We start from the raw sequence: 12,149 nt of genomic DNA, 5'->3' as shown, positions 1-12,149 counted from the left end.
GTGACCTCTCACAAGGTCCTGAGACATCCAAGACAGAGGTGGAAAAAAAATTTACTTCATCTTAAGTACCTGTTTCCTCTGTGATGTCTCATGTATAACACTGATTTGTTTTCTGAGTTAAACATGGAGAACTTTATTTTACAATTAATGATGATCACTAGCATAGAATCTAAGAAGTTTTTAGGTACCTATCTATCAGTAATAGTTTTTAATTAGCTAATGTGAAAGATACACTGATCAGTGTCCATCCCTAACATGGAAGCCCCTGTTAATATACCACCATATATAAAATGGGCTCATTTTCAGAATCTACAATTATTTCATTGTTTTGCAGCTGTGTGCAGTCAAAACATTTCAAAAGATTATAGATAAGAGTAATTAGAATGATCCTAAATTTGCTCATTTTTTATATATCAGAAGATAAAGAAGCACAAGTCAAGTGTTCGCCAACTCTCATTAAATACTCTTCATATACATCTTTATAAATTTAAAGAGATCAGCCCAGAACCATAACCTTCCTAATTATAACTCACTTCTGAGAAGTTCAAGTACATGGATGAAGCAGGATAATCTTTACACTGAGTTCTTTGAAGAGTTAACTTGGGAATTGTCAGCTGTCTCCATTGTATTCAAGGTCAATAACACATATAGAAGGCAATAAGTGACATGTATCTTGAGGCAGTACTCATTTTTTCCCCTAATTTTATTAGGAGAAATTTAAAACATTTAGAAAAAGAAAATGAATTCTGTCAAATGTTTTCTGATAGTTTTGTTCTTTCCAATTATTACAATGCTGAATAATATTAATAGAATTCCTAATTTTAACCTACCACATTCCCAAAACATAATCCCCTTTGGTCATGTTATATTATTCCTTTAATGAGCTTCTGATCTCTTTGTTCATATTTTATTTAGGACTAAGTTAATATTCATAAGACAATGGTTTTCTTATTTTGCAGCATATCATACTGATTCAATAAAAATTTATTGAGGAGTATTTGTTATCATGTCCTGCCCTACCAACTCTGATGCTGTTTTACCCACATATACTCACAACAATTAAACCTTTCTTGAGGATTGTACCAAATATAATTATAAAGTAACTTTCTAAGACTCTAAAATGTTTTTGGCCTTGAAATCCATCTTATCTAATACTAATTTTGAAACACCTTTTATCTTTTATTATCATTTTTCTGTTATGTCTTTGTTCATTTTTTAGATACAATATTTGTTCATATCACAAAGATATAGGGTCGATCAACAGAGTAGGAGGAGGAGAGCAAGGGGGAGGGTGAGAGTTGGAAAGAAGGGAAAGGGGAAGAAATATGGAATGAATTTAACAATATAATGTTACATACACATATAAACATACCAAAAAGAATTTCACTTTATTATGTGTAGAAAATACTAATCAAAAATAAATAAATAAATGAATGAAAGGAAGATCAATATAGGAGAGGAGAAAGAATAAAGGGAGGGAGGAGGGGTGGGAAAGTGAGAAGAAAGGGAATTGAAATCAAATTCCTTGCATGTTTTATTTTGTCAAACTTAACCAAAATTTTAAGTATAATTATAAAGGTCTAATAAAAAGCAATGTTCATAAATTAGTTCATCAATATTTCTAGTACCTATTATATGCCAGGCATTGTGCTAGGTCTAGGAATACAACAATGAACACAGCAGACGAGGCTTCTGCTTAAATAAACTTTGGACACGATTGACTAGTAATTTCCCACTTGCTGTCTAGACAACTTATTGATTTTAGTTTTATCACCAGTTATATTTTAGACTGAGGCATTCTATCCTTGGGTAAAAACCTATGTGTGCTCTTTCAGGCCTAACCATAGGCAATTAATTACAAAGGCTTTCCTAGGCAGCCTCCCAGGGAAGACCTGCTTTCCTCACCCCAGAGCTGGCACAGTCAATACTGCATGGCAGTTTCTCAAAGGAGTCACAGTTCTGATCTCTGATAGTTCAGAGCCCTCCTGAACTATCATGCTCTTCACACCTTGCATTCCTAATTCCAGAACTTCCATTTCTAATTCTCTTTGATTGAGACCTTGGGTAGAAATGCCCTACCAAAGAACTCCTTCCAGGGAAAGGGAAAGGAAAAGGAAACCTTGAAGACAGTTCTCCCCAAATTCAGGGCTCAGCACTTTTCCACTCCTCACACTCCTCACTCACTCTCCCCTTAATGCAGGGGCTTCTCATCATTGAGATGGCCTGACATTTACACTGACCCACAGGGACACAGGAAATACAGGGAATAGGCATTTTCTCTAGTTTTGGAGTCTCACTCACACCATAATATTAAGGAGGCAAAGGCTCAGCTTTCTCTTTCTCAGCTCTGCTGAGTTCCTGACAAAAACATTAAATAATGTCTTAAAATATTGATAGCTTCATTTATCTGCTATAAACATATTTGTTGAGTCTTAGTGCCCCTTCTCACTCCAATTACAGACATTATCATCACGACACTGCAAAGCTTTACAACATTCTTATCCTTTTTCTAATCATCATTTCTTTCTAATGTGGTGGCTTCATGCTTGGATTATCTATTTTGATTCAGCTCTTGCTTAGCTAGAGTAAGTAATAAATCTGTGAATTCTTGGATGTTTTATTTTATAAATTTTTCATCTGCTTCTATAAAATATTTTTGTTCCATTTAATTTACTATCTTCATCAGAAGCACTGATTATATTTATCATGGATCATTTTTGTCTTCAGTAGGTATCATTTACTTTTCAACATTCTGATCTGTCTTCATTTTATTTTGCTTTATTTTTCTCAAGCTCCATTCTTTAAGAGTCTATTTAGAGTATGGTCTACTTTGCTTTTTGCTACTCTGGCAAGACTTACATTTCTATAATGGTTTTATTTTGCTCCTCTTTCTTCCCAGACCTTTTATACTTTTCAAACCTTATCATTGCTCTTTGCATATATTTATCTGATATCTTAAGATAGGTTTTATTTAGTGATTGAAGATCATGGAGACTTGTTTGAAATTTTCTTCTGCTTCTTACCATCATTTTTCTATTGCATATTCTGCTTGTTTGTTTACATATCTTATTTCCTTTAAAAATTACTAAGTATAGCCTCAAATTGGTTCCTTTCCAATTATTATTCATTTTTTTTTTTATTAGAGGCCACTTGAATGCAGGAATTTGCTAAAAGATGGGGAGAAGCAGTGGCAGCTTCCATTCAGGTACTTGCTGCCATAGTGTTGTTGGTAAAAAGCCGCTGGACCATTTAACCTTAGAGCAGGCCTCTGTCCCTTATCCACACTCTCACCTTCAGGGTGAGCAGGATGCATACACAGGTTTCAATGGAGCTTTCAGCCTAGTGACTTGGGGTTTTCATGTCTCCTCTCCTGAACAAACATTATGGGGTATATTTTTCTCACTTGCCATTTTTTCCCTTGTTGATTACACATAAGATACACAGTGGTTTGCATGAAATTTTGTGATCTATCATCTGACAGAATATAATATAGTAATTTCTTTCTCGTAATTTCTTTTAAATTTAGATGACTTACCTTTCAATTAAGCTACCAGAAACCAATATTTGACAGTATTTTTAAGCATGTTTTCCTTGCTATAAACATAATGAAATAAGAATAATAACTCACTTCAATTGTCTTTGCCAGTAACTGTGTGTGAGGAAAATTATACTTGTATACTTCATTAGCAACTGTATTTACATCAACGGCAGCCACCACTTGTGCAGGTATACAGCTTTCTGTAACGATAAATGGAATATCTTAAAAGAAAAGATCTTAATCTCATTTGCTCATCAGAGAAAAGTCAAAACAGCCGAATTTAGTATAGTATATTTCCTTACTTATTCAATTAGTTAGCCAGATTTCAGACCTCAATGGAAAACTAGGAAAGGAGGAACCAGGCATGAAGTAGAATATTTGAGTATGTACTCTCATTCATCTCTGTAACAGCATTCCAATGCTAAAAATAAGATTCAAATTTTAGTCATTACCTCATATTTACTTTCTCTGTCATTAAGATATATGATTATGAGTCAAATAGGAAGTCTTCCTATGTTAAAACAGATCAAAAAAGAAAAGTATAGAATGTTCTAAAAGGCACAATATTTGGAACTTTATATAAATAAATTACCATGTGTTCTTCACCTTCTCACATTAAAACAAAGCTGCTTCATAATACTACTGAAAATGCTTTTAGGTGTTTCTAATAGCTTGGGATATAATTTACATACTACAAAAATTACCTGCTTGAAGTTCTGAGAAGTTTTTACAAGTGAACAATTAATTGGTGTCCAAATGTAAAAGATTCACAGACAAAAACTCATGAAAGACCAGGACAGAATATAAGAACAACGGACGCAATTAAAAGGCATGTTTTCACTGTCCATCTGTCTTCTGCTGAAGAAAAGCATTTTCAAAATGATTTCGGATACAGAGAATTTTATTTTATTTTATTTTTTTTTCATTTTACTTTATTTTTTTTTAATTTTTTATTGTTGGCTGTTCAAAACATTACATAGTTCTTGATATATCATATTTCACAATTTGATTCAAGTGGGTTATGAGCTCCCATTTTTACCCCATATACAGATTGCAGAATCACATCAGTTACACATCCATTGATTTACATATTGCCATACTAGTGTCTGTTGTATTCTGCTGCCTTTCCTATCCTCTACTATCCCCCCTCCCCTCCCCTCCCCCCCTCCCTCCCCTCCCCTCCCCTCCCCTCTTTTCTCTCTGCCCCCTCTACTGACATTCGTTTGTCCCCCTTATATTATTTTTCCCCTTCCCCTCACTTCCTCTTGTATGTACTTTTGTATAACTCTGAGGGTCTCCTTCCATTTCCATGCATTTTCCCTTCTCTCTCCCTTTCCCTCCCACCTCTCATCCCTGTTTAATGTTGATCTTCTTCTCATGCTCTTCGACCCTACTCTGTTCTTAGTTACTCTCCTTATATCAAAGAAGACATTTGGCATTTGTTTTTTAGGGATGGGCTAGCTTCACTTAGCATAATCTGCTCTAATGCCATCCATTTCCCTGTAAATTCTATGATTTTGTCATTTTTTAATGCAGAGTAATACTCCATTGTGTATAAATGCCACATTTTTTTTATCCATTCATCCATTGAAGGGCATCTAGGTTGGTTCCACAGTCTAGCTATTGTGAATTGTGCTTCTATGAACATCGATGTAGCAGTGTCCCTGTAGCATGCTCTTTTTAGGTCTTTAGGGAATAGACCGAGAAGGGGAATAGCTGGGTCAAATGGTGGCTCCATTCCCAGCTTTCCAAGAAATCTCCATACTGCTTTCCAAATTGGCTGCACCAATTTGCAGTCCCACCAGCAATGTACAAGTGTACCCTTTTCCCCACATCCTTGCCAGCACTTGTTGTTGTTTGACTTCATAATGGCTGCCAATCTAACTGGAGTGAGATGGTATCTTAGGGTGGTTTTGATTTGCATTTCTCAGACTGCTAGAGATGGTGAGCATTTTTTCATGTACTTGTTGATTGATTGTATGTCCTCCTTTGAGAAGTGTCTGTTCAGGTCCTTGGCCCATTTGTTGATTGGGTTGTTTGTTCTCTTATTGTCTAATTTTTTGAGTTCTTTGTATACTCTGGATATTAGGGCTCTATCTGAAGTGTGAGGAGTAAAGATTTGTTCCCAGGATGTAGGCTTCCTATTTACCTCTCTTATTGTTTCTTTTGCTGAGAAAAAACTTTTTAGTTTGAGTAAGTCCCATTTGTTGATTCTAGTTATTAACTTTTGTGCTATGGGTGTCCTATTGAGGAATTTGGAGCCCGACCCCACAGTATGTAGATCGTAGCCAACTTTTTCTTCTATCAGACGGCGTGTCTCTGATTTGATATCAAGCTCCTTGATCCATTTTGAATTAACTTTTGTGCGTGGCGAGAGAAAGGGATTCAGTTTCATTTTGTTGCATATGGATTTCCAGTTTTCCCAGCACCATTTGTTGAAGATGCTATCCTTCCTCCATTGCATGCTTTTAGCCCCTTTATCAAATATAAGGTAGTTGTAGTTTTGTGGATTGGTTTCTGTGTCCTCTATTCTGTACCATTGGTCCACCCGCCTGTTTTGGTACCAGTACCATGCTGTTTTTGTTACTATTGCTCTGTAGTATAGTTTGAAGTCTGGTATCGCTAAACTGCCTGATTCACACTTCCTGCTTAGCATTGTTTTTGCTATTCTGGGTCTTTTATTTTTCCATATGAATTTCATGATTGCTTTCTCTATTTCTACAAGAAATGCCGTTGGGATTTTGATTGGCATTGCATTAAACCTATAGAGAACTTTTGGTAATATCGCCATTTTGATGATGTTAATTCTGCCTATCCATGAACAGGGTATATTTTTCCATCTTCTAAGATCTTCTTCTATTTCTCTCTTTAGGGTTCTGTAGTTTTCATTGTATAAGTCTTTCACCTCTTTTGTTAGGTTGATTCCCAAGTATTTTATTTTTTTTGAAGATATTGTGAATGGAGTGGTTGTCCTCATTTCCATTTCAGAGGATTTGTCGCTGATATACAGGAATGCCTTTGATTTATGCGTGTTGATTTTATATCCTGCCACTTTGCTGAATTCATTTATTAGCTCTAACAGTTTCTTTGTAGACCCTTTTGGGTCTGCTAGGTATAGAATCATGTCATCTGCAAATAGTGATAATTTAAGTTCTTCTTTTCCTATTTTGATGCCTTTAATTTCTTTCGTCTGTCTAATTGCTCTGGCCAGTGTTTCGAGAACTATGTTGAACAGAAGTGGTGAGAGAGGGCATCCCTGTCTTGTTCCAGATATTAGAGGGAATGCCTTCAATTTTTCTCCATTCAGAATGATGCTAGCCTGAGGCTTAGCATAGATTGCTTTTACAATATTGAGGTATGTTCCTGTTATCCCTAGTTTTTCTAGAGTTTTGAACATAAAGGGATGCTGTACTTTGTCGAATGCTTTTTCCGCATCTATCGAGATGATCATATGGCTCTTATTTTTAAGTCTATTGATGTGGTGAATAACATTTATTGATTTCCGTATATTGAACCAGCCTTGCATCCCAGGGATGAATCCTACTTGATCATGGTGCACAATTTTTTGATAAGTTTTTGTATCCGAGTGGCCAGAATTTTATTGAGGATTTTTGCATCTAGGTTCATTAGAGATATTGGTCTGTAGTTTTCTTTCTTTGAAGTGTCTTTGTCTGGTTTAGGTATCAGGGTGATGTTGGCCTCGTAGAATGAATTTGGAAGTTCTCCCTCTTTTTCTATTTCCCGAAGTAGCTTGAAAAGTATTGGTGTTAGTTCCTCTTTAAAGGTTTTGTAAAACTCTGCTGTATACCCATCTGGTCCTGGGCTTTTCTTAGTTGGTAGTCTTTTGATGGTTTCTTCTATTGCCTCAATTGATATTGGTCTCTTTAGGTTGTCTATATCCTCCTGACTCAATCTGGGCAGATCATATGACTTAAGAAATTTATCTATGCCTTCAGTATCTTCTAATTTATTGGAGTATAAGGATTCAAAATAATTTTTAATTATCTTCTGTATTTCTGAAGTGTCTGTTGTGATATTGCCTCTTTCATCCCGTATGTTAGTAATTTGAGTTCTCTCTCTTCTTCTCTTCGCTAGCATGGCTAAGGGTCTGTCGATTTTGTTTATTTTTTCAAAGAACCAACTTTTAGTTTTGTCAATTTTTTCAATTGTTTCTTTTGTTTCGATTTCATTAATTTCAGCTCTGATTTTAATTATTTCTTGCCTTCTACTTCTTTTGCTGTTGTTTTGCTCTTCTTTTTCTAGGATTTTGAGATGAAGTATGAGATCATTTATTTGTTGGTTTTTTCTTTTTTTAAGGAATGAACTCCAAGCAATGAATTTTCCTCTTAGAACTGCTTTCAATGTGTCCCATAGATTCCGATATGTTGTGTCTGTGTTTTCATTAATCTCTAAGAATTTTTTAATTTCTTCCTTGATGTCTTCTATAACCCATTGATCATTCAGTAACCTATTGTTCATTCTCCAAGTGATGTATTATTTTCCCTTCCTTCTTTTATCGTTGATTTTCAGTTCCATTCCATTATGATCAGATAGGATGCATGGTATTATCTCTACTCCTTTATATTGTCTAAGAGTTGCCCTGTGACATAATATATGATCTATTTTTGAGAAGGATCCATGTGCTGCTGAGAAAAAAGTGTAACTGCTTGATGTTGGGTGGTATATTCTATATATGTCAATTAAGTCTAGGTTATTAATTGTGTTATTGAGTTCTATAGTTTCCTTATTCAACTTTTGTTTGGAAGATCTGTCCAGTGGTGAAAGAGGTGTGTTGAAGTCTCCCATGATTATTGTATGGTGGTCTATTAGACTCTTGAACTTGAGAAGAGTTTGTTTGATGAACATAGCTGCACCATTGTTTGGGGCATATATATTTATGATTGTTATGTCTTGTTGGTGTATGGTTCCCTTGAGCAGTATGTAGTGTCCCTCTTTATCCCTTTTGATTGACTTTGGCTTGAAATCTATTTTATTTGATATGAGTATGGATACTCCTGCTTGTTTCGGAAGTCCATATGAGTGATATGATTTTTCCCAACCTTTCACCTTCAGCCTATGTATGTCTTTTCCTATCAAATGCGTCTCCTGTAGACAGCATATTGTTGGGTCTTGTTTTGTGATCCATTCTACTAGCCTGTGTCTCTTGATTGGTGAGTTTAAGCCATTAACATTTAGGGTTATTATTGAGATATGTGTTGTTCTTCCAGCCATATTTGTTTATTTATGTTACTAAACATGGTTTGTTTTCCTCTTTGATTATTTTCCCCCCTTTAGTGTCCTACCTCCCACTGTTGGTTTTCATTGTTATTTTCCATTTCCTCTTCCTGTAATGTTTTGCCAAGGATGTTTTGAAGAGATGGTTTTCTAGCTGCAAATTCTTTTAACTTTTGTTTATCATGGAAGGTTTTAATTTCATCTTCCATCCTGAAGCTTAATTTCGCTGGAAACACAATTCTTGGTTGGAACCCATTTTCTTTCAGTGTTTGAAATATGTTATTCCAGGATCTTCTAGCTTTCAGAGTCTGTGTTGAAAGATCAGCTGTTATCCTGATTGGCTTACCCCTAAATGTGATCTGCTTCCTTTATCTTGTAGCTTTTAAAATTCTCTCCTTATTCTGTATGTTGGGCATCTTCATTATAATGTGTCTAGGTGTGGGTCTCTTATGATTTTGCACATTCGGCGTCCTGTAGGCTTCTAGGATTTGGGGTTCTGTCTCATTCTTCAAGTCTGGGAAGTTTTCTCGTATTATTTCATTGAATAGATTGCTCATTCCTTTGGTTTGAAACTCTGTCCCTTCCTGTATCCCAATGACTCTTAAATTTGGTCTCTTGATGTTATCCCATATTTCTTGGATGTTCTGCTCATGGTTTCTTAACAGTCTTGCTGAGCTGTCTATGTTCTTTTCGAATTGAAATACTTTATCTTCATTGTCTGATGTTCTGTCTTCTAAGTGTTCTACTCTGCTGGTAGTATTCTCAATTGAGTTTTTAAGTTGGCTTATTGCTTCCTGCATTTCTAGGATTTCTGTTTGTTTGTTTTTTATAACCTCTATTTCCCTGTATAGTTGATCTTTTGCTTCTTGGATTTGTTTATGTAATTCATTGTTGAAGTGATCTTTCATTGTCTGATTTTGCTGTCTGATGTCTTCCTTGAGACTCCAGATCATCTGAAGCATGTATATCCTGAATTCTTTATCTGACATTCCATCTGCTGCAGCTATTACCTCTTCTAACGTTGAGTTGACCTGCAATGCTTGTGGTCCTTTCTTTCCTTGTCTCTTCATACTGTTCGCGTTCCTTTCTACTTGGTGAAACTGTTGTGCTATTGAATTTTCCCCGTATATATTTATATTGGTCTTGTATAGTTGCAAAGTCTCCCTCGCAGGTGCGGGCGGCGGCTCTGCCCCTCCTCCAATTGGGGCAATGTGCCTACCACGCCGGCAGGCCGCTGGGCCTGCTCTGCCGGTCGGTAGCAGGTCCGCCGACCTTGCAGGCGCGGGTGGCGGCTCTGTCCCTCTGCGGGCCGCTAGGCTTGTTCTGTCGGTGGTCGCAGTTCTGTCTACTTTGCAGGCGCAGGTAGCGGCACTGCCCCTCTGCAGGCCTCTGGGGCTGTACTGCCAGTGGGTCGCAGGTCCGCCTACCTTGCAGGCACGGGGGAGGGGGGGCAGCTCTACCGTTCCTCAGGCCACTGGGCCTGTTCTGTCTCTCGGTTTCAGGTCTGGCCTGTTCTGATGGTGGTCACAGTTCCTCTGCCTTGCAGGCGCGGGGGGAGGGGGCGGCTCTGCCTCTCAGCAGGCCGCTGCTCCTCTTCTGCCGGTGGGTCGCAGGCCCGCCTACCTTGCAGGAGTGATTGGAAGCTCTGTCCCGCCGCGGGCCACTGGGCCTTTTCTGTTGGTGGTCACAGTTCCACTTACCTGGAAGGCGCGGGGGATGGGGGGCGGCTCTGCCCCTCAGCAGGCCGCTGGGCCTGCTCTGTGGGTGGTCACAGTTCCCTCTACTTTGCCGACGCAGGGGGAGGGGGCGGCTCTGCCTCTCAGCAGGCCGCTGCTCCTCTTCTGCCGGTGGGTCGCAGGCCCGCCTACCTTGCAGGAGTGATTGGAAGCTCTGTCCCGCCGCGGGCCACTGGGCCTTTTCTGTCGGTGGTCACCGTTCCACCTACCTGGCAGGCGTGGGGGGTGGGGGGCGGCTCTGCCCCTTAGCAGGCCGCTGGGCCTGATCTGTGCGTGGTCACAGTTCCCTCTACCTTGCCGGTGCAGGGGGAGGTGGCGGTCTGCCTCTCAGCAGGCCGCTGCTCCTCTTCTGCCGGTGGGTCGCAGGCCCGCCTACCTTGCAGGAGTGATTGGAAGCTCTGTCCCGCCGCGGGCCACTGGGCCTTTTCTGTCGGTGGTCACAGTTCCCCTACCTGGCAGGCGCGGGGGGTGGGGGGCGGCTCTGCCCCTCAGCAGGCCGCTGGGCCTGCTCTGTGCGTGGTCACAGTTCCCTCTACTTTGCCGGCGCAGGGGGAGGGGGCGGCTCAGCCTCTCAGCAGGCCGCTGCTCCTCTTCTGCCGGTGGGTCGCAGGCCTGCCTGCCTTGCAGGAGTGATTGGAAGCTCTGTCCCGCCGCGGGCCACTGGGCCTTTTCTGTGGGTGGTCACAGTTCCCCTACCTGGCAGGCGCGGGGGGTGGGGGGCAGCTCTGCCCCTCAGCAGGCCGCTGGGCCTGCTCTGTGGGTGGTCACAGTTCCCTCTACTTTGCCGGCGCAGGGGGAGGGGGCGGCTCAGCCTCTCAGCAGGCCGCTGCTCCTCTTCTGCAGGTGGGTCGCAGGCCCGCCTACCTTGCAGGAGTGATTGGAAGCTCTGTCCCGCCGCGGGTCACTGGGCCTTTTCTGTCGGTGGTCACAGTTCCACCTACCTGGCAGGCGCGGGGGGTGGGGGGCGGCTCTGCCCCTCAGCAGGCCGCTCGGCCCGCTCTGTGCGTGGTCCGAGAATTTTAACATATTCTTTAATGACAGTCAAAATTTGAACTGTGTAATTGTAGCTGCTGCTATATTTTGAAATTATGATCCTTAGCCCTAAAATATGTATAAACCCAATTATGTGCAGATTCTGTCCCAAAACAGGACAAAATGTGAAGAGTTTTAAAAATAAAAGTATTTGAGACAACAAAATCATCACAGAGAACATAACATTATTATAATAACAGATCCAAATAGTTATTTCTTTAATAACCATTTTCTGATAAATGGTTAGCTTAATTTAGCCCAAACATTAGAAAGTGGAAAAAAATTACGGTCTAAGGAGCTACCTCACACTGAGGCCTAAAAGAGACGAGGCCATAGAGAAAAACAGGTGAGGTGGGGCATAAATGTCTCCAAATAAGTATTTACCAAGCACCTTCTAGGCTTAAGTCACTTAGGTAGGTATAAAATTCAGCTAGGTATCCTGCTGAAAAGTCTCTGTGCCTTATTTATAGGTCTCTATGCCTTATTTATAGGTCTTTAAAGGTCTCTGTGCCTTATTTATAGGTCACTGGAAACTTTTGAGGTCTAGTTTATACCCTAGGCAGCTGCCTCCAATTGAATTTAAATTCAATAACTAGTTTTCTACCTTA

General features: G+C 39.7%; 1 protein-coding gene across 9 annotated transcripts in view; it reads right to left on the bottom strand.

Annotated features, from left to right (window-relative positions):
• Positions 1 to 12,149, bottom strand: part of Trdmt1 (tRNA aspartic acid methyltransferase 1) — a 61,510-nt gene that overhangs the window by 18,827 nt on the left and 30,534 nt on the right. For all 9 annotated transcript variants that reach the window (XM_058572305.1, XM_046423061.2, XM_058572306.1 and 6 more), the window contains one exon: positions 3,629 to 3,738. Coding sequence is in view for 5 of the 9 variants with exons in the window: in XM_046423057.2 (XP_046279013.1) it covers positions 3,629 to 3,738 (110 nt within the window). In the remaining 4 variants the exon portion in view is untranslated. The remainder of the gene's footprint in view (positions 1 to 3,628; positions 3,739 to 12,149) is intronic.

Source organism: Marmota monax, unplaced genomic scaffold (assembly GCF_021218885.2).
Source record: "Marmota monax isolate L192 unplaced genomic scaffold, Marmota_monax_Labrador192_F-V1.1 WCK01_AAM20220418_F8-fsc00098, whole genome shotgun sequence".
In the NCBI taxonomy this organism is placed as follows: domain Eukaryota; kingdom Metazoa; phylum Chordata; class Mammalia; order Rodentia; family Sciuridae; genus Marmota; species Marmota monax.
This window is presented reverse-complemented; position numbering and strand designations above follow the sequence as displayed.